This window comes from Homalodisca vitripennis, chromosome 7, assembly GCF_021130785.1.
Source record: "Homalodisca vitripennis isolate AUS2020 chromosome 7, UT_GWSS_2.1, whole genome shotgun sequence".
Lineage (NCBI taxonomy): Eukaryota > Metazoa > Arthropoda > Insecta > Hemiptera > Cicadellidae > Homalodisca > Homalodisca vitripennis.
Window position 1 is genome coordinate 111,889,554 of NC_060213.1, and position 26,983 is coordinate 111,916,536.

The window sequence follows — 26,983 nt, forward strand, 5'->3', positions numbered from 1 at the left end:
GAGCCATTTAGGCCAATTTTTAATCATGCCCAAATATAGATGTGAACTTTTTACACTATGTGCATGAATGTTGAGAAACATTTTAAAACGTGTAATTTTCTTAAATTACATTCAATTTTTTTATTTCCTAAGTCGTAAATGAATAAATATGTTACTTCCAAAGGTATTACACATCTACATTTCACGTTTTTATCTTTAGCCGTTTTTATTTGGGCCTGATTACAAAATTCTCGATCGTAAAAAATGCGACCAACCAAACCAATGTGATAAAGGATTAAGTGCATTATCACATGTTTTTCAATTTTTCAAACTCAAATAATTGATTTCAAATTTTCTAAATTTTTGCTTTGCTTAAGTAGCATATAAATGGAGTTCGTACCTTCTTACAGCGCCTCAAAAGCGACTCTTGTTTCATAGCAAACAATTACTTTTTTGATTTTAGACTATTTTGGGGTTACCGTAAACCTGATCTTGACGTTCTTAAGAAAATATAAAATTCCAAATATTTTTCGAACACAACTTGAAGAGTACTTTATTTACGTAGTTCGCATACTTCGATGGTGACATTATATGCGAATTGCTCAAGGCCAGTATAGACTAGCGGATCGGTCGCTACAATAGGTCTGTGATTGTTCCGGAAGTGGCCGGAAGTGGGGTGGGGAGGCCCTACCGGAAGTAGCACCTATTGTTGCCATGTATGCTGCTGCAACAGTCATCTATGGTGAACAAGTGGTTGGCTACTTCAGGCACCCAGTAGGATAAGTACGATAGAACTTTATCATAAAGATTTAATGTTATAATATTTTTAACCTTTATTTGTTATTGCGCTCAGTGTTTTAAGTAGGTATTTATATGTTTACTTAACAATGAACACCCTTTGTAGAATTATTAATGTAGGCTAATTTGGAGCAACAAATTTAAAACTGTTTATGTATTTTAGCTTCGTTTAGCGTGATTATCTAAAATACTTATCAGAGTCACTTGTAAAAATTGTTTGGTTATGACATTTTACATTGATATTTTTATACGATTATTAAGATGTCAAATTTCACGAAGTAGTAGTTAAATTTAAACACAAAACAGCATTGTGTAATAATTGGTCTGCAGAGGATGCCTAATATAAAAAAGTCACTATCCTTTTGTAACTTACTAGGTGCACAATTCCGCTGAGAATGTCTTACACGCAATGATAATTTATTTGCTTTGTACCAAAAAATAATACTGTGACGTCTTAGCTATTTAAGCAATTAGTGTCGTTTTTGTGTACGCGCATGGTTACAGTGGCGTACCAAGAAAGGGTGTGAGAGGGATAGAAACCCCTAAAAGCAAATAAAATAAAAAATATACTTTTAACAGCAATCCAACTTAATTGATGTACAACAAATAAATGGTTTACTTTTAATTTATATCTATTAAGATTTATTCTAAAGTCCCCGGTGTGGTTTGTTCTTCAATCAGTCACCCCCCCCCCCCCAAGCAATGGCCTAGTTACGTCACTGCCCGGTCTGAATGTTCACTTGTACGAAACCTCCATAGCCTTTTTAAGGATCATTGAGCTATAATATCAAAATTCATAAAGGATAAGGGAAAGTTTCTGATTATCACTATTTTTATTTTATTATCACTATTAAAGATATAGGGCCTATAATGTTTAAACATTTCTCATCAATTACAATTCGAAACTTTATCCTTCACATCTCGTCATGTTAGTACATGTTTAATGTAGTCGTAATCTAATTTTAAAATATCATATCTACTTCCCTATTCTTAAATATACTTGTGTGAATGGCGGTTCCTTGAGGTATAACGCAAATTCTCAGATTAACACATTCAAGACACACATTTTAAATATGAATTAATTACAAATTACCTATTTCGAAAGTTGATTGAAGTCTGAATACACTGTTGGGCTACAGTGAATAACCAAGTTACTAAACCATTTCTTTTTTTTGTAAATTACAAATAATAAAAATTATTTTAGTGATAAAAACAATTATGATTGATATGTAATTTCCTATGAAACTGTGCTTTAAAAAACTGTACAACGTATTGCTTTGTAAAGTGTACAACGTTGACGTGTCAAGTACCTACTCAAAGACTTCTTGAGGGAACTAAACAAAATGTCATTATTGCACTTAAGTGGCTCTTGAAATTCTCTTTTAAGTGGTTGCAACATCTGAGGGCTATAAAAGCGTCACCACACAATCACTCACTCATTCAATGATCCATTCAAGTTGTGTAACTTCAGTTCATCTTAGTCAAGCTTATCACAAGCAGTGGTGTACCCAGGGTTTGATTTGAGGGGGTAAAAGCAGACGCACAATCTCAGGGGTTAAATGATGTATCGATAAGGTGGACCAAAACTTCAAAGATTTTGTTCAATAAATTTGTATCGTACTGCACAAAATAAAACAGTTTGTCATACTTCGAATTTGTGTCTGAAACGATTGTTTTAGTTCTATACTTGTTGCGCACTAAAATCGATAGCTGGAGAGCATAATTAAATTATTTTTTGCGTTAACCTCTACTTTTCATTTTTGTTTCAATAAACCACAATAATGCAAAACGACGCCATATAATTTGTTGAAGATATTTTAAGTAAGTGAATGGACTTCAATAAAAACTAAAGGGTAATTAGCTAAAAGTGTAAAATACATCAATTAGACGAAAAACACACTATTTCGCTCCTGTTGATGACAACTGTTGTCCTTATTCATTGTTATTCCGTCTCGCTTTGTTTGAAGTACTTGCGTACGTCGTACTGTGACATATTTATGCTTAAACATAACTTATACCTACTTAATATCATGTTAATGTTTCCTATACACAATTTATACAATTGCATAACTTGTGGCGTTTTCCGCAAAAAAATTTAAATCCCATTGTAAAAAAGTGTCCCAATTTAACAAGGGTTTGTTAACAACGCAGCTGCAACCATACAGACGATGGTTCAGTAATGTATACACTAATTACGTAAATATACATTCAATCTGTAAACACCTCAAGAGAACCCTTCGTTATTATTTTTTATAGTTGACCCTTAAATTATTTGCTAATAAATTATGACGTCTTAAGAATTCTCATATTATAGATAGCTTTTTTACAGTATTGATTCATCAGGTAATTCTAACCTGTATCTGCATTAACAAGTCTGGTAAAAGTAGATAGCCTACAGAAATTTAATTTGTACAAACATTATATTAAAATTCTTATGTACTTTCCTCCACAACATAAATTTAAACCTCTAACACCTGTACGCCTTTATTAATACTGTAAGATTGTAGGAGATGTCTCAGTTTTGTTATAATTAATAGTATTCGTTCAAATGATAAAACGCCTACAGTTATCTGGATATTTCCAATAGCTTCTGTTTGATCCTGATTCTGTATGTCTATTTTACGGATTCTAATCAAGTATCCGTGGGTCTATGTATACATATGTGTCAAGCTGTTCGTCTGCTGGGCTGTGGCCTCTTCTTATCTTCCCGGACCTGTGATTTATGCTGTTTTGTAGAGCTTGGGACACGGGCTGAGCAGGCGCAGGAAGGAGAGAGACGTTCGTCTGCCGAGCTGTGGCTACTCACTACAGCTATGATTTATGCTGTTTTTAGGGCATGGGACACGGGCTGAGCAGACGCAGGAAGGAGAGAGACGTTCGTCTGCCGAGCTGTGGCCTCTGCTTTTCTCCCTCTCAGTTGTCTTTTCTCAACTACCACTTTTCTGATCAGCTGGCCAACCTTGCAGGTACGCACAACACCAGTCAGCAGATGTTCTGTCAGGTTTCATATAATACGCCGAAAATGATGTTTTTTTTATTATTATTTCTAAGGATTGTAGATGTTCAGAACACTAGGCCGTTTATCACACGCTTCAGGCATTTATAGAGATTTGAACCTGGGCCCCTAATGTTATAAGCTGAAATGTTAACCACTCTGGTACCAGAAACGACAAGGAAGATTCCAATTCTTTCTGGAATGGCACATTATGAAAAGTGTGATAACCATCCATCACACTAACCAAAGAGGATTTTAAAGTAATCAGAAATGTATTTTGCACTGATCTAATTTTTAATAGAAATTTACCTATTTTAAGGATGCAATGACACATGAAAAATACATTTCAAGAACACGAATTTTCCTTAGAGACTGATAATTATTGAACTGAAATTAATACTTCAACACATCTGTAAACATTGCTGTCTCATGCTGGTTTTAAAACTTTTGTAATTTAAGTCATACTTTCATAATTGGCAACATATCTCTTAGTATATTTATACATATTCAGCAGTGTATATTATTTATTCTTAGCTTATAATGGTAATGGTACTGAGTAACGGTATAGTATCATCAACGCCCATCGAGAACTAAAAATACATATATATTCTAAGATACACTCATTATTATAAAATTTCCTTAAAATTTAACTTTTAGGAGGATTTATTCCCTATATACCTCCTTGTGTACACCCCTGTGATGCATAAATATCCTTGTAAAGCCCATCTGCATTATTTACAATCAGTAACTTCATCTTAAGTAAACTGTCCTTTTTTGGCAAGAACAAAGTGCTTCCATTATACTATTGAAAACTTTCCCCACCAGGAGACCTGAAGTGTGAACCATCTGTCAACACTGGAGCACTTGTCGAGCGGCTCATCCAGAGATTACTGTGTGGAGTTGGAACTTTGGATCCTCGGTTTAGCTCCAAGTTCCTTATCAATCTAGATCCAACAAAGGCTTCTTCCAAGGTAACTTTAAAACATAATATTACGTAAATTATTACAGTTCATAAAAATAAAGGTGTGAATGGAACTCCTATTTATAGTGCTATCTGATGAATAGTTCTAATAGCATCATTTCCAGATAAAAATGCTCTAGGGAATTCTGTTAGCTGTTTCTAGTTATTGACTTCTGTGAGACTTTTATGTATGCATTATCTAAAATTTATCCAGCATCCAGGAATTTTTCATCCAAAGTTCAACTGATTGAACATGACAATTTTTAAATATTCCGGTACTATACAATTTGAATATTTTGTTAACCACTTACTACTTTCCTTGCTATGTATCCCATGAAAATATTCAATAACATTTTATTTAACATTTTTGTCAAATTTGATCAAAATTGTATGTTTTTTACTTATTCTTTATCCTGATTAATTAATTCAGAGTTTTGAATTCTCTTCTATCTATATTTTGTTGTGCCTCACTCTTCCTATAAAATAGGGTAATATCAATGACTACATTTGCTTAAGTATAATGTGGATCAGGATCTACACGGTGTGGATGTGAAGTAATTTTAAATCATAGGTGATTCTCCCTAATCCATTATCCTATTTAACGTAGGCTGGCACCCAAAGCCTCAGCTACCTTGTGCGTCTGGACTCTCTCAGCTGGCCACTACTCTATCCAGACCACCAGGAACAGCCTACGTGTCATATCACGCACAGCGAGGGAGGGCCACAGGGCTTTGCCAAGGTACGGCTCACTGGCTGTCGCGTAGAGGACTGGGCTGAGTTCATCAACAACCATGGGTTCCTTCGCAGGTCAGATTAGTTCCTCAAATTGCATCCCTGTAAGGGAAGACACGTTTTGTGTGCAGGGGTGGATATATCCCCCCCTTACTGGCACGTTTAGATCCACATTTAGATTTTAGCTGAATGCTTGCATATTATCAATCAAATTTAATATAATTGTATACTATTTTATTTATTAAGTATACCAGAACAAGATAAAATATATTGTATTCACTTTTATTGTTATTGAGTTACAGCACCTTTTTATTTTAACATCCTTTCATCTTATACACCAAAGTTCAGAATTATATTCCTGGGCTCATATGGAGATAATAAGAACTTGCAGTAGTTAGTTGTAATACTATGACTTGATGTGGGATCACAAAGAGTGCATCACTCATGTAAAGATAAAGGTTACCAAGATGAAGGTTTTTCTACTAAAATACACACAAGTGTTTACTTAAATAGAAAATTAGAATATTTAAGTTATTACCCTATATGCTGATATCCTTGAAAGGTTCTAACACTCTTCAGCCATAACTTTAAAAAAAGTGCCCAAATTACACAAAATTCGATTAAATTTGATTACTTTGGCTTATTATTAATATTTTAAATAATACCCATTTTCAGCATTTTAACTCCAAAAATGTAGTTTTATCTTCAACATGTAAATGTACCCCTGTCCTTGTAAGACCATTATAAAAACCTATCATTATACTCTGATGAAGTTTAGCATGTATGTTAGTGAATAAATACTTAGTTTTCATTTGTTTGAATATTATATTGTTTAAATTTTTGAAAACAAGGCACAGAGCTATTCCTCATTCCATGTTAATTTAATGCCAAAAAGACATAAAGCTCACATTAAAGTTGTATTTTCCAATAGGTTTTAAGTACTTTGGCTAAATAAATTACATGAAATATTGGTGAAGATTTGCTGAAGAGGAAATATAGGATGAATTGATCTGATTGGGTTATTTGTTCACATATCTTTCTATTTAATAAAACTATAGATCAATTATAAAATATCACATTGAACTTTATCACTCTCAGAGATAAGCTGCAGGAGAGGTTCGTAGAGTTACTCGCTCAGTCAGCAGCCCGTAACTCAATCCCAGGCACCCCTGACCAAATAGACGAGTCTCGGATGTGTGGCTGCCCAGGCAAGGTTGTGGACCCTGGAGTGGCATTCCATCTCACCGAAACACCACCCCAGGAACAGTTCTACTTCGGAGCAGGTGATTTGTGTTTTTTAACAATTTTATAATTGGATCAAACTTAGCTTTTGTCGTATACAATCAATTTTCATTATCAAAAATTCGAATTGAATGCAAGTTATTTTTTGTTTACTGAGGAAATATCTCTTTGCACTTTGTCTTAAATGGACCTATGCACTGCTTCCGGAGTGACAGCATATTTAGGATGGGTACGTTTAAGGGGTAAGGACTAATACCTGTCTAGATCCTGTTACATCTACGAGGAAGAGCGATTGCACACTTATCTCAGTCATATTACCTTGAAAGAAGAAGGGGTCTAGTTTTGTTACAGCTTCTTCCAGTCAAAGTGGGCAAGAGATGGTACTCCCTCGTGTTTACACTTGCAAGAACCTTTAACACTAAGGGAGCCCCACCCCTTCAACAGTCATCCTTTGCAGTAAACTAGATGATAGGTCTATCTTTTTACCTTGATATCTCAATATCAGATTCTGCAGTAACCATTCATCATTATTTTTTATGAACGGTTACTGCAGAACATAACTGCAGGGCAAAAAGTGGTGGTTAAATTAACAATAAGAAGAATGATTTATGAATGTCTAATCCTCTGCAAAGATGTTAACATTTTTATGTCCAGTACCATATTATTTGGGTACTGATTTAGTACCAAGTTGTCACAAAACTTGGTACTTACTGCCGCCGTGAAACTGTACATGACATGACCAGAGCAATGGCTTGACACAGCTGATAAACATAGTAAATTCAGTTTGGTCTACAATATGTAATGGTCCTATGTACTCGAATCTTAACATTTACCCAGTTATTGTGATGACCTGTCATGGTGGCTCTGACTCATAACTACAGAATTGACGATATTCGTCTTAATGTCATGCATGATCACATTGTGATGAATTTGTTCACGTCAGAGGACGATGCTTTTGATAAGTTGGTTGCCAGCTAGTTAGGGAAATTGAAATTAGCATCAAAATACTCATAGACATCCATATAAACATTAGGAAAAGAAAAACATAGCTGTGAAATTTGCCTGGTCAGTCAAATGAGTTGCCTGGTGTGTGGTAGTTGAGTGAATTAAACAGATTATGTACTCAATATTCCAGGTAGCAATACCCGTCCTGTTATTCCTTTCTTCTCATGCTTTTTTCCATTTCCTGCCTTTACTGAATGGTTCCTGTTATGTTTGCTGATAATTTTATTCCAAAGTGAAAATGTTATTGGCAAAATTCCAGAGCCAAGCGAAATTGAATTTCAAATATTCTTTGCCAAAGTCAGATTGACAACCTATTGACCTGAATGCACAAACTTATTTTAAAGGACTTGAGTTGAACAAGAGTACTACACGTATGCATAGCCAACACAAGATTACTGCACTTAAACCTTATCAATAGAATCTCGTAATACCTTGAATGGAATGCTTATAGAACAATGCCACAAGTTCTAGTTAGTCTATGATTGGTGATAGTGATTGATAGTATTCTCAGGATGATTTATGTTAATCAACATATTAGTCAGATGTCACAGAGTTCTCAGAGAATGTAGACATAAATTAATAGAATATCACCATACGAGTATGGTCATAGTACGTATAGTATTTACACAGTGTGGTACTGTCACTTAAAAATCTGGGCTATGACAGATTAATTTAGTATATTACTTGTGGTCATTATGAATAACCTTACTTGCCGTGCTTATGGATATAATCAGTAAAACCCTTAACTTTCTGTTTCAGCTGAATGCCACAGACATAGTTTCCCTGACCCACGAGAATTCAGGCTGGCCATTGTTGAGGGCACCCCCTGTGTCAGGCTCAGGGTTGGACTGCCTCTATGTATTTCAGGATCAGAAGAAGACATTCAGGTATTGGTATTCTCATTCTCCACAGCTTACTATGAGTGTATCTGACAGGTGTCCATCATTTTCTGGTGGTATACATTGATCAAACAATTATTAGATCTATTATTGATTTCGTTCAACCAAGAGGTAAAATGAGAACTATTGCAAGTTAACATTTCCGGAATCTCTATCTTTAATCATGAAAAAATCCACAAAAGAAGACATTTCACCCTGTAATTAGTAGCACTATTGGTGAAGTGCTCAGGCATCTGGCAATCTTTACATTGCTAGTAGAAGCTGAAAGCCATTTCAGACAAAAGGGTATTATTATTTATCAGATATTTAAATATTCTCTTTATGAGCTAAAACAAATAATAAGTTTTGCTTGGGTAATCTCTATTTGAGATCACTGAAATGTTGGAAAAAAGTACATATCAGGAATTAGAATGCTTTATTCAACATCTTCAAGACATGAATTAGCGCCATTACCCGTATTTGTTACATTGATATAACATTTATGTAAAAAATATTGCATATTATTAATGAGGTAGTAATAGAGAAAATTTCTTCTATAGTGTAGATGGACTTCTCTAGAAGCATTTTGGTCAGTCGTTTCCTGGATTTCTCTTGATTTCTGTTCTTGATGTTAGGAAGGAGTAGGTTGAGAAATCTTGTGCGTAGGGTTATTTTCAAATTCATAACACATATGTGAAAAACACCCTAGTATAAGAGGTATAATCATTTTTATGAAGTCAAATGATCTTTATCTAGAGTAATGTACATCATTGTCAAAAAATTTAAAGATATCCTTCCCACCGTGACAAGTGGGAACCCGAACTTAATAAGTGCATATTTTATAGTGGCTTGTATAAAAGAATTTTTTAAACTCACTACTTCTAGTTTCTATTTATTTCTAATAATCTGTTGTTAATGTCTACATACATATTTTTTTAAATAATTTGTTTTTTATACAGTGTATGTAATTTAAAATAATAACTGACGATCAACAAACAGCATTCTAAAATTGTGTCACCTATCTTTTAATTTTACACTATTAACGTGCACAATGAAATAGTAAGAGATGACACATATAGATGGATATTCCTCATAGAAGATTGTTCCATTGTAAATGTGTTACACTATAAAGGGGGTTTTCTATTAAAATGAAATGAAATTATGCACATTTGTGTTGTTTCATAGGTAACGCTAACACTAGGCATTGGGTTCACAGGATGGCCTCACAGTTGTGACTTCCCGAGCCGAATTTCTCTCTCTCACGTTGACATCTTGCTTTACCAACAGGTAGCCACCATGGTGAGTGTGACGTTTTACGCAAGTTAAAGCATGTAATAGAACATGACCATAGCCAACCGTTGGGAAGGCACTGGTCTAAGGTAGGATTTAATTCTATCTTAAGAGTAGCTTCCTGGGCTACGAATCTCTTTGCTGCACAAATTATAATAAGTTTACGTTTCATTTTTATAGTAAACATTTAAAGTTAAATAAACTCGATGTTGTTTTGCGGGCTGATGTACTTAACCCAAACAATGGGTATTTATTGGTGGAGAGGATGACAAATGAGACATATCCATCTTCACACAATGCCATATGACTACCATCTCCAAAATCCTGTTATGTTATCAGCAGTTCAGGTAGTGATTAGTCCTGGATTACTTGAACTAACATTTGCCATTCCATAATCAGTACTTTCAATAGGATTATACTTATAGTCCCATTTTCATTGTGAGACACTATTCTAATTTTTACAATACTTTTCCTCTTCATAGAATAGATTCTTGAGACCGACAAACCTCTATTCTAGTCTTTCACTCTATATCCATATATCAAATTCTATAAAGCCCCTTCTTGTAGCACAAACTTTGTGGAATAACAAATGCTCATCAATGGTGGAACAAATTATAATACCATAACAGTACTTCTATTCCAATAAGAAATCCATTAATCACAAAATGCTGAGTATTTTCAATTAGATGGTAAACTAAAATCAAATCTTGGTACTAACTTCCTAACTCTATCATTTATAGTAGGTAAGGGAGGCGCAAATGTCCTTTTAGGACTAAGCGCGCGAACAAACTGTCCTTTTCCCTTAGGACAAAAAAAAAGCATTTATACTTTTGAATACTCAATAACATTTTATCTCCAATACAAGAGTTTCATTATGTTTAAGACTTTTGCTGGTGAAAATCTTGAAAATAAAGCTGCTGCCGTATCTAACCTCGGCCTGAATACAACTAATGAACAAAATAAAATTGTAGAGATGAGACCACATAAATCCCTTCCAGAAGTCTTTTCCCTTTTTTCCCACCAACTTCCGTAAGCATCCAACATCTAACTTCTACTTGCTACATCCACAATACACCACTTTCATTGAGGAAAGTCTATTTCGTATTGACTTATCCTTGACAATGAACAATTCATACTATACTATGTCTACATTGTGATGAGATACAAATTTCTGTTGCATTTAAGAATCCAAAACAATGATACTGATACCCCAATTTATATTAATCTGTTGTTATTTAAAGGGATTCTATCTGGTACCGGCTCCTCCGCACCCTACCACTCGATGTGATGATCGCTCCGCCACCTGGCAGTTCAGGTTTCCAGCGACAGAGTGCGCCCTACTCTCACATTACGCTGCACACAGTACACCAGCTCGTGTTTTGGCAGCACTGCGCAATATACTGGCAGACATGAGACGGACAACTAATGGTGGGTTGGAATGCAAGAACGTAGCAAGGAAAATATTTTGGGGAGTCTAAACAACTGATATTTTCCCGTATTGAACAGAGAGTAAAGCCTCGCGCGCACTACGACGGAACGGACGGAAACGACAGAACGGACGACTGGAAATTTCAAGATAGGGTGCGCGCATTAGGACGGAACCGCCGCGCCACGCCAGACTCGTCTTGGGTGTTTTAATCAAGTTCTCAGTCTGTGTTAAAACATTGTCAAAGATGCTTCAGTGCTTAGATGAAGAATTAATTATTGTTGCTGCATTCGTAATAGAAGAAGAAGAGGCAGAGAGAAGACGAAGAAAAGCCAGGTTTTGGGTACATAACATAAACACTAAAAGGTTAGCTTTGGGGGAGTTTCATACGTTATTCCCAGATTTGATAGAAGACGATGAAAAGTTTTTTTCATCGTCACCCGATTTCTTCCCAACAATTCTCTCTTCTATTGACGTTAAAATATTCAGGATGACGCATGTTGTACAGCTCGGTGTAGTTTTGAACAAGAGAAATTAACTTGGAGACATCCATTTTGGCTCAGAAGATATAGCTGGAATAGAGAAAATTTCCTTCCGTTCCGTCTGAGGTGTGTGCGCACAACACCGGACGGGACGGACTCGACATCGCCGACGCGCAGAATTTGTTCAAAAGTTCTTTTTCCTCAGATAATCTGACTGACGTCCGACGCGTCTCTTCCGTCCCGTCCGTCCAAGTGCGCGCATCTCCATAACAATCAATACTATTCATATTTGAAAAATTCTGTCGTGTCCTCCCGTTCCGTCGTAGTGCGCGCGAGGCTTAAAGCCCCATTTTGTTCCTTAAAAAGTTCTTGGCCATTTATTTGTTGAGAACGATCTGCAGTACATGTCAGTAATACTGAATTGTTTAAGAAATAATCATTTACTAAAAAAATAATTTTACCATTTTAAAATTTGGGGGGGTCCGGACCTCCTTGGACCCCCTGGATGGCTACGTCCTTGGTTGTATGAGTAATTTCATCATGGTCCATCAATTAATCCTCCTACTGGCATGTAATTGTGTCATGTATTAGGAACCCAACTTACAAACTATATCGTTCATTGCCATATTTTATATGGAACTTTGTTCAGAATAGTGTATCTAAATATAATTACAATTAATTTTAACAAAACTGTTTAGTAATAAAAATCTAATAGTTCGATCCATAATATATATCAAACTATTAGAAAACAGTTACACATCATGCAATTTGGATTCTTTACACAAAACTTCATACATTGAATCCTTAATTGTAGACCATTTTAACGTTTTCTGTAAACTCGTAAATTAATTATTTTAGTTATTTTTTTTTATTAGTAACTAAGCAAAACAAAGTTTAATACAATATTTCTTCTGAGAATAAGCAGTGTAACATAAAATAGTTTAATTGATTTGCTTTATTTGTATAATTGGATGTTTGAAGTTCACACTGAGTTGTCAGTGGTTCGTTACTGGGTATTGTGTGACATATTGTAACTTGTATACTTTAGTTCAGTTTTTGTTTTATTAAATGCATGTCTTATAAATATTATGCATGGAGGAAACACGCAACATGTTTGTGATTCCTGTTTTAAATGTTTTTAGACCAATTACACTAAAACATTTTGGTACATTTGTTTATTTCAACCTATATTATAATTATACGTCAATCCACCTAAGAAAGAAATCAGATTACAGATCTTGAAACACAGTTATTACTGATTAGAACCTTAGAAGCTTTTCATGCAAATTATGTTAAAGGATTGTGCATAATGTTTTAGGAGGTCAAGTGGTTAGTGACTACATGCTGAAGACATTTCTCTGGTTCCGGTTGGAAGAGGACCACGAATCTCTTATAGCCACTTTGCGAGACTGGGATCATGACAAGCTGTCAACACATGTTTTGGTAATAAATCTACTGGTTGTAGCCTAGCTGGAACTTTACCTAGTCTGTAACATTATTATAATGTTATATACATTATGTAATATCTATTGGTTCTACCATTGACAATAAAGAATAGAAGATTTTAAAAGCGATCTTGGTTAGAGAATGTCTTAAAAAATGACTAATCAGAAATTTGTATTTCTTTTTACATTTTTAAACTTGGAAGTTAATATTTTTAATTTGGTTAAACTTAATTTAACTCATGATTTGTGTATGTGTTTTTTTGTTCTCTCAGAACAAAAAGCTATAAACTGCATTTAGACCTAAAAGGACCTTTACGCTGCTTCCGGAGTGACAGGATATTCTGGATGGGTAAGGTTGGGGGTAGGTGCCACCTCCTGTCAAGATCCATGCGGTAGGATATTGGAAATTAATCTGTCATCTCTCTTTCGAAAAAGAGGAAGCTAGCATAGTACCAGTCTCTCCAATCAAAGCAGGCACGCCCTTATGTCTAGGCTAGCAACAGCCCGTAACACTAAGGGAGCCCCAATAATTCCAATATCTCCTGCAGTAGACTAGATCTACTATCTACCCTTGCACCCCAATATCTTAAGATCTGCGGTTGGTGATATGCCGCTCCTGGTATCCATAGATTGCGCAGACTTAAGTGACACATCGGTTTTTGCTGTACTTAGTATTGGTTCAACCGGAACCAGTATTGTATAAACCAACCAAAAGTGATCTATCCTGAGGGATGGTTTATGTTACAAACTTGGATAAATAACATGATTGTAATGATTGCAGGTTATCCTGGACCAGCTAGTGACAGGTTTGAGGACTCAGCGTCACCGTTCCTACTGGTTCCCGTGGTTTAACGTGATGTTGAGCGCTCCTGGTGGCGGTACCCTGCACTACACAGAGGAGGACTACTGCCATGATGCTGAAACTGCTGGTCTCACTGCTGTGTCGTCTCCATGAGTTCTCTCTGCAGCCTCTGCCCCCCTCACTGCCTCCCCTGGAAGCCTGGCAGCAGCTGGACTCTCGGCTCGTGGGCAAGTGGCAGGACGTGCTCATGGCTCTGGCACCCCCAACTACTACCAGGTACACAAACATTGATTTATATAAATATAATGTTGATTTTAATTTTGATGACATATCCAGTTTCTGGTCAATGATGTATACTGAGGGTGTTTGTAAACTATAACCCTCTCACTGGAGTTCAAATATTTGGATTGTGATGCATGACACTTTTCTTCTTACATTACACCTATACATTATATTACATTGAAATAAAAACTTTCTGAGAAATCTACTACATATTCTACTTACTTTATTATATATATATTATATATACAGTCGAATCACTGTTTTGAGAGAGTCAATTATAGACAATAAGAGTTAATATCACTTAAATTTAGTGTCCAGTTTTTACCTCCATACAGTCTCATGTTGTACCTTCATTAGCTCACTTGAAGCAGGGGGGTCCTAGAATCCGAAACCTACCATAACACCAAATTCGAATTCAAAAATACTGTGTTGGATATATATTATTATTCTAATAATCCTGCTGGATTTTAGTTTTTGCTCCAATTGGTAACAGATTTTTGAATGCAATTTCACTCATTGCCATAATACATAAATTGTGTTATTAATATAGAAGAACGTTTTAATAAATATAACAAATTGAATAATAGAGACATACATAATAATATAGTGTTTTTCATGCCACTGTCAAATCCAAGTTTTTACCTTGTGGCAAACACAATTTCAAATAAAAATTTTCTTGATAATCTGTTAACTTTTTTATGTATTTGCATAAGGTTCAAAAATATATTTATACCACTAGCTACGTTTACTCCTCACTTACTAATACAGCCTCGCAGAACTCTGTCCGCCAGCTGGAGTACGTGAGACTCACTATGAGAGGCATACTTAATTTACGAGCTCTATGTCTATTACTCACTAATCTAGCCTGATGTAGGTCTAGAAGATTGGGGTTTGCCCCCGGGAGTGGCTACAGTAGCAGGGTAGCCTCGCAGTACTCTGTCCGCCATCTGGAGTATGCGAGACTCACCATGAGAGGCATACTCAATTTACGAGCTCTATGTCTATTACTCACTAATCTAGCCTGATGTAGGTCTAGAAGATTGGGGTTTGCCCCTGGGAGTGGCTACAGCAGCGGGGCAGCCTCGCAGTACTCTGCCCGCCAGCTGGAGTACGTGAGACTCATCCTGAGAGGCATGCTCACTGTACGAGCTCTCACTCTGTACCAGGTGAAAGACTAATGGTCCTTTTGGGCATTTAATTCTTGCTATGTGTATATGCTAGCTGAAGTCATATAATTAGGAATCATACGTAAGGTGTTATTGCTGATGTAAGTTAGTTTTTCAAAAATGCTTGCTTAAGAAAATTACTCTCAAGACAGAATTTCTGAAACATACTTAATATTCACCAATCATGGTCTCAAGAACTCAAAACCATCGTAATCCAAAAATGCATATATATACAAATATCAACCCAATCCAGCCCTGCAATATTCGTTACCTCCGATTTCTAGCCCAGAGACAAACAATAAAAAGTTTTGTAACTGTAAGCTTTGCAAGCAAGAAATGTCACAAGAGATAACTCGATCACTTTCTCATGCACTCACCATGTAGAGTGGGACTGAAAGAGGGATTTATATATAATATATATATATATAATATATATATATATATATATACAGGGTGATTCGGTTAGTGTTACCGGCACTTTCTGAGCTGATTGTACTATAAAAAATAAAGAAAAAAGTTCATTACAAAACATGGGTCCGGAAATGCTTCCTTACTGGGTTATGGCCAATTGAAGATTTCACCAAAAAATTGTGTGTGCAGGAGGTCAAATGATGATTTGCCGCGTGTTTATGAAGAGATATTTATAGGCGAATGCAACTTTTTCTAACGGATTTTTAGATGAGAAATTGAATAAAGTTCATCTCATAGCTGTAATCTCATTTAGTTTTTTTGTTATACTACAAAAAAACAGAAATAAAATAATTTTGAAAAACACTTTTTTAAGGTTTAACGGACAATTATTTTTGTTAAATAGGCATTGAAGACCCACATTTTTACAAAGAAACTTGCAGAAAATTTAATTCTGAATAAAATTATGTGCCACCACGGCTATTAACAGCGAAGTATTAGTTTCTGGAATTTAATTTTACAACAAACATTCTACCAAGCAAGAAATTCCAAAGCAAAGGAAAACCGCATTTTTAATGACATAGAGTACACATAAGATTTATTAGGATGCAATTTAAATTAAGTTTTAAATAAATTATTGTTTTTCATCTAAAGCTTATAATTACTACGTACCACTTTCATAACAGGTGTTCAAAAATCAGTCCTTGTACTTCAATACACTTAGCAGCTCGCTTTTCTGATTGATCGAGTTATCCTCCGCAACGCTGCACGATTGTTTTTGATTTGTGCGGCGGCATCTTCAATTCGATTTATTAACTCTTCACGTGTATTTACTTTTTCCTGGTACACCAGGTTCTTCATCCAAACCCCATATACAGAAATCTAATGGAGTTAGATCTGGTGATCTTGGTGGCCAAGTGTGTGGTCCACCGCGACCAATCCATCGCCCGGGAAACTGCTCGTTTAAGTGCATTGTTACATTATGGGAAAAGTGGGCAGGGGCACCATCATGTTGATAAATAATATTGCACCTTGCTGCTAATGGAAACATCTTCTAATAATAGTGGTAGTTGTTCTGTAAGGAATTCTAGGTACATGCGGGAATTTAGATGTCCTCGGAGAATGAATGGTCCTATTAATCGATCATGAATGAGTCCACACCATACATTTACACTAAATCTGTGTTGAAAGTTGCGCACGATTGTACTATGTGGATTTCCCTCTGCCCAAGTGTGTTTATTGTGAAGGTTGTTGACGCCATCTCGGGTAAATTGAGCTTCATCAGTGAATAAAATGGTTCTATGATGTTGACGGTTTCTAATTAACCAGTTGCAAAATTCCAATCGAAGAGGAGGATCTGTTGGTTGAATACTTTGAACTTGTTGTTTATGGTAAGGGAACATGCTATTTTTGCGCAAAGTTCTCCATACTTCAGACTGAGACACTGCGAATCGCCTAGAAAGACGCCGTGTACTGACACCAGGACTGCGTTCAGTAGCCATGATTATAGCCTCTTCCATATCTACATTATTCTGGGCAGGGCGATCCCGATAATTATTAATACTAGGAAGTTTACCTGTTACTCTTAGGGTACGAAATGATCCACTGATCGTTTTTGGGTTTGGAACTCTGCGATTAGGAAATCGTCTTCGGTATTCTGCAGTAGCAGCGGTTTGCATTTCCGTCACAAACGCCTAAGACAAATACCATGTCGGCATATTCTTCCGTTGTAAATAACAAAGGCATTGCAATTGTGATAGTAAGTTACTTTAAAATACACTTCACTAACAAACGAGTAGTAAATTAATTGTATTAAATTGCACTCATTAAACTAGTACAGAATTGGTAACAAATAATTTGGATTTCCTCAATAAATTGCAGTGTATTGTTGAACAGCTGATTTGTGATACCAACTTATAAAAACATAATTTACCTTCTGTAAAGCTAACGTGACAAAGATATGTAGGTACATGATGTAACCATTTGGATAGTCCTAAAAAGTAATAGTATTATTGTTTTTTAGTTGAGCAGTAATCTATTAAAATCGTATTTACAATTGTATGCTAATCAATTATTTGTGTACCTTATATCATTACATTACGGTGTTTATTTACTAAAATACGTATTTCTTGCTTGGTAGAATGTTTGTTGTAAAATTAAATTCCAGAAACTAATACTTCGCTGTTAATAGCCGTTGTGGCACATAATTTTATTCAGAATTAAATTTTCTGCAAGTTTCTTTGTAAAAAATGTGGGTCTTCAATGCCTATTTAACAAAATAATTGTCCGTTAAACCTTAAAAAAAGTGTTTTCAAAATTATTTTATTTCTGTTTTTTTTGTAGTATAACAAAAAAACTAAATGAGATACAGCTATGAGATGAACTTTATTCAATTTCTCATCTAAAAAAATCCGTTAGAAAAAGTTGCATTCGCCTATAAATATCTCTTCATAAACACGCGGCAAATCATCATTTGAACCTCCTGCACACAATTTTTGGTGAAATCTTCAATTGGCCATAACCCAGTAAGGAAGCATTTCCGGACCCATGTTTGTATGAACTTTTTTCTTTATTTTTTATAGTACAATCAGCTCAGAAAGTGCCGGTAACACTAACCGAATCACCCTGTATATATATATATATTATACTACAGGGTGATTCATGAAGTTCTCCCCCCACTTCTACAGCACATTGTACTAGTAAAAATAATGAAAAAATGTTATTATAAACATAGGTCCGAAAACGCTTCGTTAGTGAGTTATACAGCTAGCGAAAGATTTCGCCCTGAATTCCTGGGTAAAGAGTAAAAATAAAGCCATACTGAACTTTTGGAAAGGTTAATTAAGTAAGAAATATCGTGGATTCTTATGTATTTTTACCTGATAAAGCTAATAAAATAGGTTTCAGAACTGTACCTGTAGTAGTTTTTTGAGGGATTCAGGTTAAATGCAAAAAATTGGTCCCGAAACAATGTTTTTTTAAGTTTGATGTACAATAACTTTGTTAAATTGGTAATAAATACATAAAATCAGCAAACATTAATTGTAGAGAATTTAATTCTGAGAAAATTGATATAATCAAAGTCTAAAATAAAACAGAAATAAGTACAAAAAAATCGATTTTATTTGTTATTATATAAATATAAAAATTTATATTTATATATATATTATATATATTATATAAATAATTATTTATTTTAAAATAATTTATGATTTGAAATTTTCTATATTGTAGCCATACATTACAAAATTTTATTTTTTTTCCAGATAAAATTGGTATTTATATAATTTTGAATTGTGTTTTATTTCACAATTGTTACCAAAAACAGTAATAATATCCAGTGAATCAGTTTGGTTTTGAAGCTTCAAATACAATAAGTGTTTGCTGTATCACAAATAAAAAAATGTTAATGGTATATGTATACAATGCATACAATTATTCATCACTATGATTAACGCACAAGCTAATTTTGTTATACATAAATTGCATTCATGAAAAGGCCCTAAATTTAAATCTAGTAAGTCATACCATAGGGCAATACCACAATCAAGCAGGTTAAATATGTATTTAAAAATGGAATGTGCAATCAAACTGAATAAATTATTTTTTAATAATTCTGAATTCCTGAAGTTTTTTTATACATCAAATATCCAGAATCATACAAAAACAGTCATTATTAATTAATTGAAGAATTTAAAATGTCTTAACCAACAATCATAGATCATAAAAATATTGTAAAGTTGAATGGAGCTTATTATTAAAATAATTGATTTTGGAATTTTATACCACCAATTTTTATAGAATATAATAAACATATTTGAATATTTAGTAGATCATATTATTATCCATAAGATAACTGACCCTTCCAGTTAATTTATTGCATTTTTTTAGGGTCAACATTTCCCTAGTCTTTTTCACCAGAACAACGACCTCCCCTCAGCGAAACACAGTACAAAACGAATCCTCTGAAGACCTGATCTACCTGTTTAACATCAATTCTAGACCAGGCCCAAAGCGTTGCAGTCAAACAAGAAAGGACCATGACACAAAAAATTAAACGGAACTCAAAAGACGTATTCCCCGCAAGTGCCCCCAAACGGGACTCCATCCGATCTTGTAAGAAAATGGACTCTTATGAAACAGCTGTGACAAACCTCATGGAGGAGGTCAGAAAAGACGCATCAAATGCTGACTTGTCAGTGGACTCAGTATCTGGTCAAAGAAGTTCTAAACTGGTTGTACCACGGGATGGACTCAGATAAGGAGGCACTTGTCACCTGTTCCTGAGGCCTTACTTGTAACCGTCTCTTTGCTGTCTCTCACGAGAGCTGTTGGCACATCGAGGAGGAGTGAAGAAGAAGAGACAAGACAACCAGGAGTTGTTTGCTCTAGGAAAGTTTGCTAGACCTTGTTGTTAGAGGATGAAATCTCTCCCAGAGCACGGAATCTCTGACGCCATACGGAAAGGTAACACTTTTTCTTAAGAAATCAGTAGTAAAAGATATGCAAGAGTATCCTATAATTAATGCCCAATATTTTTACCTGCCATTTTTTTAAAGTTTTAGATCCAAACAAACTATTAGCCATACAATGTACTGTTCTATCTTGCTTAGTTTTCTGTATGTCTGTATATATTCCTTATATACAAAATTTATTTTAAAAAATCATACTGAAATCTAGTAGGTGAATTCCGAGTATTCTGAAGTATAATTGTGAACAATGAACATATTTATGTGATTTAAAATTTAAAAATGGTAAAAACTTTTAAACTTTCAATACCAAATTTAGCGGAAATTGAAGGATTTTAAGTAATACACAATTAACTAATAAAAATTATTCAATGTAAACGCATAAAAATGATATAACATTTTAAACATTCTGTTAGGGAATGACAGCATTATTACATTTTTCTAAATAGTTTTATTACTAATACTGTATTGGTATATTAGTAGGTTTTAAATATTCTTTCAAATGTTAGCAACATTATCTTAATTGTGAATAACAGCAGTACCTACAGAACCATTTTACTTTCAGACAATGTTTGTATAATCTAGTGAAGTAAACACCTATCATGCTAGCTTTTATAAATACACATATAAAACAATAATGCAAACTATTAAAAAAAAAGCAGTGTTAGGCAATATATTTATCCTGTTGCTAATCATAGACAGCATAGTGATAACAATTTATATTTAAAGTGTATATTTTTGTTAGTTTTAATATACTTATACCTTACACCTTAACAAGCATTAATTAATTGTTTTGGTGTTTCAGGAAAATTTTCGATTTATATTAAATTTACCTTCAGTCAATGGTATCATATAAGCAGTGGCGTAGCCAGAAATTTTCGTTCGGGGGGGGTCCGAATATCGGCGCGGGATCCGGGGGGGACGTTTTCTGTGTTATTTGCCCAAATGAGTTACCAGTTCACTTGGTAAAATAGTTGCAGTCTACTTCTTTGAACGCGAAAAATACCGGTCTTACCTCAGAATTCTTTTTTACTGTGAACCGATTTGCATGAAATCTTTGGTATTATGGCTCATCTTACCCTTGACATTCAATAAAGTGTATATGATCTGAACTCCGCATAATTTATTTTGGTGAGGTGGTGTAAACATATCCTTTAATGGGAAAAATCGACCCATTTGAGCCATTTTATTCGCTATGAAATACATGTATAATAGTAAGTGGTGGGAAATTGTAAAGTGTTTTTCTATCACAATATATTTCCTCATACTTTAAATCCTTTTCAACCCCTTGTAAATCTTACAACCTTGCCAAATCAACCCACCCTTTATTGAAAAATTCACAAATAAAAATGCTCTTGGTGTATGACACATAATAAAAGTTGTAACGGTTTAGCAGTAAGTAATGGATTTTATATTCTCTATATATAATCCTACTCAAACTTTTTAACACCCCCTTAAACCCTTGTATATCTACATCTTGATCAATAAAATTGTTTATTAAAAAATTGTTTTGATTAATTCGAAAAGGATTTAAAATATTATTCCACACATCTCGAATAATGATTATCATCGATTCTTAAGCTTTTCATACCCTTCATACACTACCCCTAAATTAATAACAGTTATAATACTATATGATATACTATATTTAAATAATATATTTAATTTTAGCAAGTAAAATAATTGCACATCGTATTGAATCAAAATAGTTACAAATTAATTATAATTTTCACTCCAAATCGTGTTCTATATCACATTATAGGGAACGCCTTGGTTTGTATTGCTTGCCAACCGTTTTCAAAAATTATATGAGCCATCATTTATGTATATTTATACACATTTACAATAGTTTTGGTTCTCTATTATACGGACGTTCATTCCTTCAATTTGCTCCAAATATATCACACCTGTCCGAAATTTTCAGTTACTAAACAGAAGAATATGATAAGTTCTTTTGACCATGAACTCCTTCATATTTTCATGCTATCACAATTTATAAAAAACCATTGTAAAGGTTATTAAGAGGGAGCTGCAACGTCCTTTATTGCATCACCCACCCCCCCCCCCCCAATTTATAGTAAAATACCTTTTTCTCAAAACGGTTTGAAGGGGTTAAAGGGGCTTAGAGAGGAGAGAGACTCTGCCGATCGTGCGCTGCCACGCCTCTCATTCCTATACAATCATATATCAGTCAATTCGGCTGTTTCGCCTAAGAAAAATAAAAAAAATCCAAATTGTTTTGTCAGATAATATACCTTCATTTTTTTGCCCTCTCACTTTTTATACGTAGTTGTCCGGCATCTTCTGAGGATATTATTGTAAAAAGGTGTCTTTTCTTTATATTTGATATTACTTTTTTTTTAATCGTGACTTTTTTGGTAAAAAATATGTGTCCTGAGAGCAGGCCAAACTGATTAACAAAATCTATCAAAATCTTCATTTATGTACTGTTGTATGCTAGGCGGATCTCGATTAAATTTGCTTCTGTTGGGGGGGGAAATGGGCACTTATGGATTCCACGTTGATTTTAATAAGAAAAATAACTTTAGATGCTTCCTTCCTTATTTCGCAATACAGCTTCAACTTATTGCTACGTGCAAATGACTTGTTAATAGTGCTCATCTCTTTAATGCTTATTTCAAGCACTATAAAAATTCTTTTCTTATTTTGATGTCTATAATGCATCTGATCGCCGCTAAATGGCATTCACCACATCGACTCCTAAATTTCAGTATCTAAAATAAAAATCGGCTTTGCATTTTTAATATCTAGCTTAATATTTGCACTTTAGCGAGGTCATTGTTTTACCTGCACTACTATTTGTGTTTTTTATCCATCAATTTTCGAATTTTATCTAAACACGTATATGTTGGGAGATATTTTGAAAAAAAAACCGTCATTGAAAAACTTGAATAAATATTGGATTTTTTCGTAAACAACATTATAGATGATTTTTTTTGCTTTATTCTTTAGGCCTTATATAGTTTCATCCCTCGAGGTTTTTTTGATAAAAAATAAATTCAACCCGCATGATAGTCGGTGGCAACCACCCCCAGGGTGGTTGCGGAGTTCAAAAATCTTTTTCACTTCGGATTGTTATGGGGTTTAAGATGCAACCTAAGTCCAAAATCTGTTTGCATATTAGCAGGTTCACAGTAAAAACACTTCGCGAGCATCTAATGCATTCAATGATTGCACTATAAGGTTAAAATACATAAAAAATATGGAGCTTTGCAGTATCTAAGCCTTTTAGAAAAGTGGAAAAGATGGTAATAGGCTAAATTCACCTCTCACAAGAACTCTACGTATTACAAAACGTTTCTTGTATAGCTACAGAAAACCTGCGTAAGTTCGATTCTGGGGCCGAAATAGAAGGCACCCAATAGTGTCTGTTGGATTTCTACGGATAAGAAAGAAAAAGAACAAAACAGAGACTTCACATCAAGACTTATAATTTGGACACTAACTTATATTCCTGTGCAGGAAAATGAAAAACCCCCTTGCGGCGGGACATTGGAGCCACTGTTGGCTAGGCCGAGATACAAATCAACCTTTAGAAAAAGGAGGGCATCTTTTTCGAGCGTTGCTCGGGTAACAGATCAAATCTATCGGTCTGAAAAACGCACCAGGGAAAAGGTCTCCTACAGATTAGAAGTTAGGCTACATTTGGCATTTCACTGACTGATAGTATTTATGAATGACGTAATAAATGCACGGATTTTTGGTATCATTACACTTTAGGTCGAGTATATAATCTATCGGGAAAAAAAATCACTTTCGGTCTCGGAAAACAAACAATACCACCTGGGGACAAAACCTACTTATGTGTATTAGAACTTCAACTCACTTCGGGACTTCAGTTTATTGAGCACACCTAAACGTGGTATCTTTTGGTTGACGTTAGGATCGACGATTTTTTTTGTTATTCATTAAATCTGAACACTGACCTACCTATTCTAATTATCCGACGGAGGGGAGGAAAAAAAAATCACCTTCTTGTTCACGGTAAATAACGATTTGAAAAGCTGTCTACAGATTCCAGTTTTTGCTACGATTTTAGCATTCTTACTGGTTGAGTGGTTCGAGGTAAATTGTGGTACTTATAAATTATGTGTAGGAACATTGAATATTAGATTTTCAATTCAATGCCGACATAAATAAATATATAATTATCGAGTAAAAAAAATCAAAAAAGATCATCCGCGCAGATCGGCGCGCTATCGGAACGATTACTAAGGGAAAAAATGATCATTTATAATACCCTTAAGCCCTGTGACACATCCCAAACTTATGTAGTAGGAATCCTTCTTTAGTCCAGTAGTGTTTTTACGGTTAGTATCTATCCGCGACCGGTAGTGATTTTTTTTCACTAATTTTTCGATTTTATCGATAATTTTTTCCTAGCCCCGAACAATTAGTCAGGCCGTCTCAATTCTGATTACACATAAATTTCACGGTGACCTCTATCATAATACCGGTTTAACGTATAGGCCGTTCCCAACCCCCACTTTTATCTACAACGAACTCTCCTCCCAGTGGGCCCAGTGAAATTCCTAAAATCGTCAAATAACTTGAATCTCGTTAGTGAGCTTTTCTCGTCGGTAGGCTATTTACCATCCGGATAGGGACTGCTTTTTTTTTGTCTCGATTATACTTCTATTATAGGTTACAGTGTGCAGTTTTTAACGATATATAACAAATCGTTCGTTCACTATCTCAATGGGTAAAACGCCACGTTTACCTCAATCAACTGGAAGTCTAAATTAGTTTAAATTCTTAATCCTGTAGGTGTTTTTCAAGTTTATCTCCCTTCCGACGCGTCCCCCAGGATTAACATGTGACGTTATATATTTTTTTTTCACGATAATTATATATTACACGTCCATACAGTTGATAATCGAACACCTAAATAACTTCAACGACCGCGTCTAACTTTATTATTAAAGCAGCCATTTCTACGTCCCACAAGACGCCCTAATCGAATGTGGCGTCGCTAATTTAAACTGTTTCGCACCCTGTTAGGTTCATCAGGTTACTTTCCGACGTTTCACGTTACGTTGCCTTATATAGGTAAATACTCGTGTTTACACTACACTATCTCGAAAGACCCGAGCCCATAAAAAAAGTATCGGTTTGATACATATTTATGAGCTTTATACGAGAAACGGACAATTATATATTTTAAACAACCCAGGCTCACTTAAATCAATTACAATCAAATCAATTTTATTGTTTGTAGGACAAGGAACCTAATCTGATAACTCTTCCTTATTTTCTTCCTGCTCAAGGCTTTATTTTTTAATATGTTCTTAAACTTTCGGGGGGCCACCCCCCCAACCCCCCCCCCCCCCCACCCCCCCCCCCCCCCACCCCCCCCCCCCCCCACCCCCCCCCCCCCCCACCCCCCCCCCCCCCCACCCCCCCCCCCCCCCACCCAGCGTACTGGGGGGGGGCCCCCTCCCCTCTCTCCTGACTGGCCGCGAGTAAATATATATGCGGTCAAAGTACTGATTTAGAGGAGATATCGCTTTATTTACAAACACCTGCCATTGGTAGGGGTGCCCTATACTGCTGATTCACGACAGTGATATAGGAGGTTATAATCAGTTCATTCAAGAGTTATGAATCAATATGGTGTTTTTTTGTGCAGCCACATATCGAAATTCACGTCATTTCGTTGTTCAACAGTGTCGTGGCTTTTTAGTGGAAGTATGAAGAAGGAAAAACTTCACTTCACTGCATTGTTTGACAGTGTGGTGATGTTGTTTAATGGTTATTTGTGTGGAGGTGGTGAAGAAAGAAAACGTAGACTGTAAAAGGCAAAAATTGAACTTCATTTCATTACGTTTTTTAACAGCATAATGTTGTGATTTGTGTGGAGATGGGCTAGAAGAAAACTGTTGCTGTAAAAGACAGGAATTGAAACTTTATTACATTAAGTTGTTTAACAATATGAGGAGTTTTGGTGGAATTATAAAAGAAGATAACGTTTTTGTAAAAGACAGGAATTGAACTTCACTTCATTATTCATTGTTTATCAGTGTGGTGATTTTTGGTAAAAGGTGTGAAGAAGGAAAACGTAGAGCTATAAAATGCAAGAATATAACTTCATTTAATTACGTTGTATTAACAGTATAATGATTATTTCGTAGAGGCAGGGAAAATGCTGTAAAAAGACAGGATTTTGATTTTCATTAATTACGTGTGTTTAACAATAATAATTTTTATTTAGTGTAAGTATTATAGAAGAAAACACGTTTCTGTAAAAGTACATGATTTGAACTTCACTTTATTTAGTTTTTAACATTATGATGCAGGAATTGAACTTCATTTCATTATTGTTATGTAACAGTGTTATGGTTTTCTGTGGAAGTATGAAGTAGGAAAACGTAGCTGTGGGCTGTGACAAAAGAAAGAAATCGCAATTAAGGATGGGGTCTGTACAATGTTAAACCACAAGAAGACCTTATTGTGTGTTCTGTATTAGAAAACGTAAGTGGCATAACTGGGGCGTCACGAGAACAGTTCCGGGTACTGCGCGAAAACTATATAAAAGTAAACAATCACAGTGCAAAGCGAGAGCTGCAGGAAATTAATTCCGTTCTTAACGCAATCTTTCCTAC

General features: G+C 35.0%; 1 protein-coding gene across 1 annotated transcript; it reads left to right on the forward strand.

Annotated features, from left to right (window-relative positions):
• The first annotated feature begins 3,465 nt into the window (after positions 1–3,465).
• Positions 3,466–19,860, forward strand: LOC124366842. The gene is given in 12 exon segments (XM_046823442.1): positions 3,466–3,743; positions 4,598–4,743; positions 5,341–5,540; positions 6,564–6,748; positions 8,472–8,599; positions 9,776–9,889; positions 11,122–11,308; positions 13,107–13,231; positions 14,015–14,155; positions 14,157–14,311; positions 15,348–15,483; positions 19,783–19,860. Coding segments are annotated over 12 exon segments (1,725 nt in total). The 5' UTR covers positions 3,466–3,613.
• Positions 19,861–26,983: the final 7,123 nt, after the last annotated feature.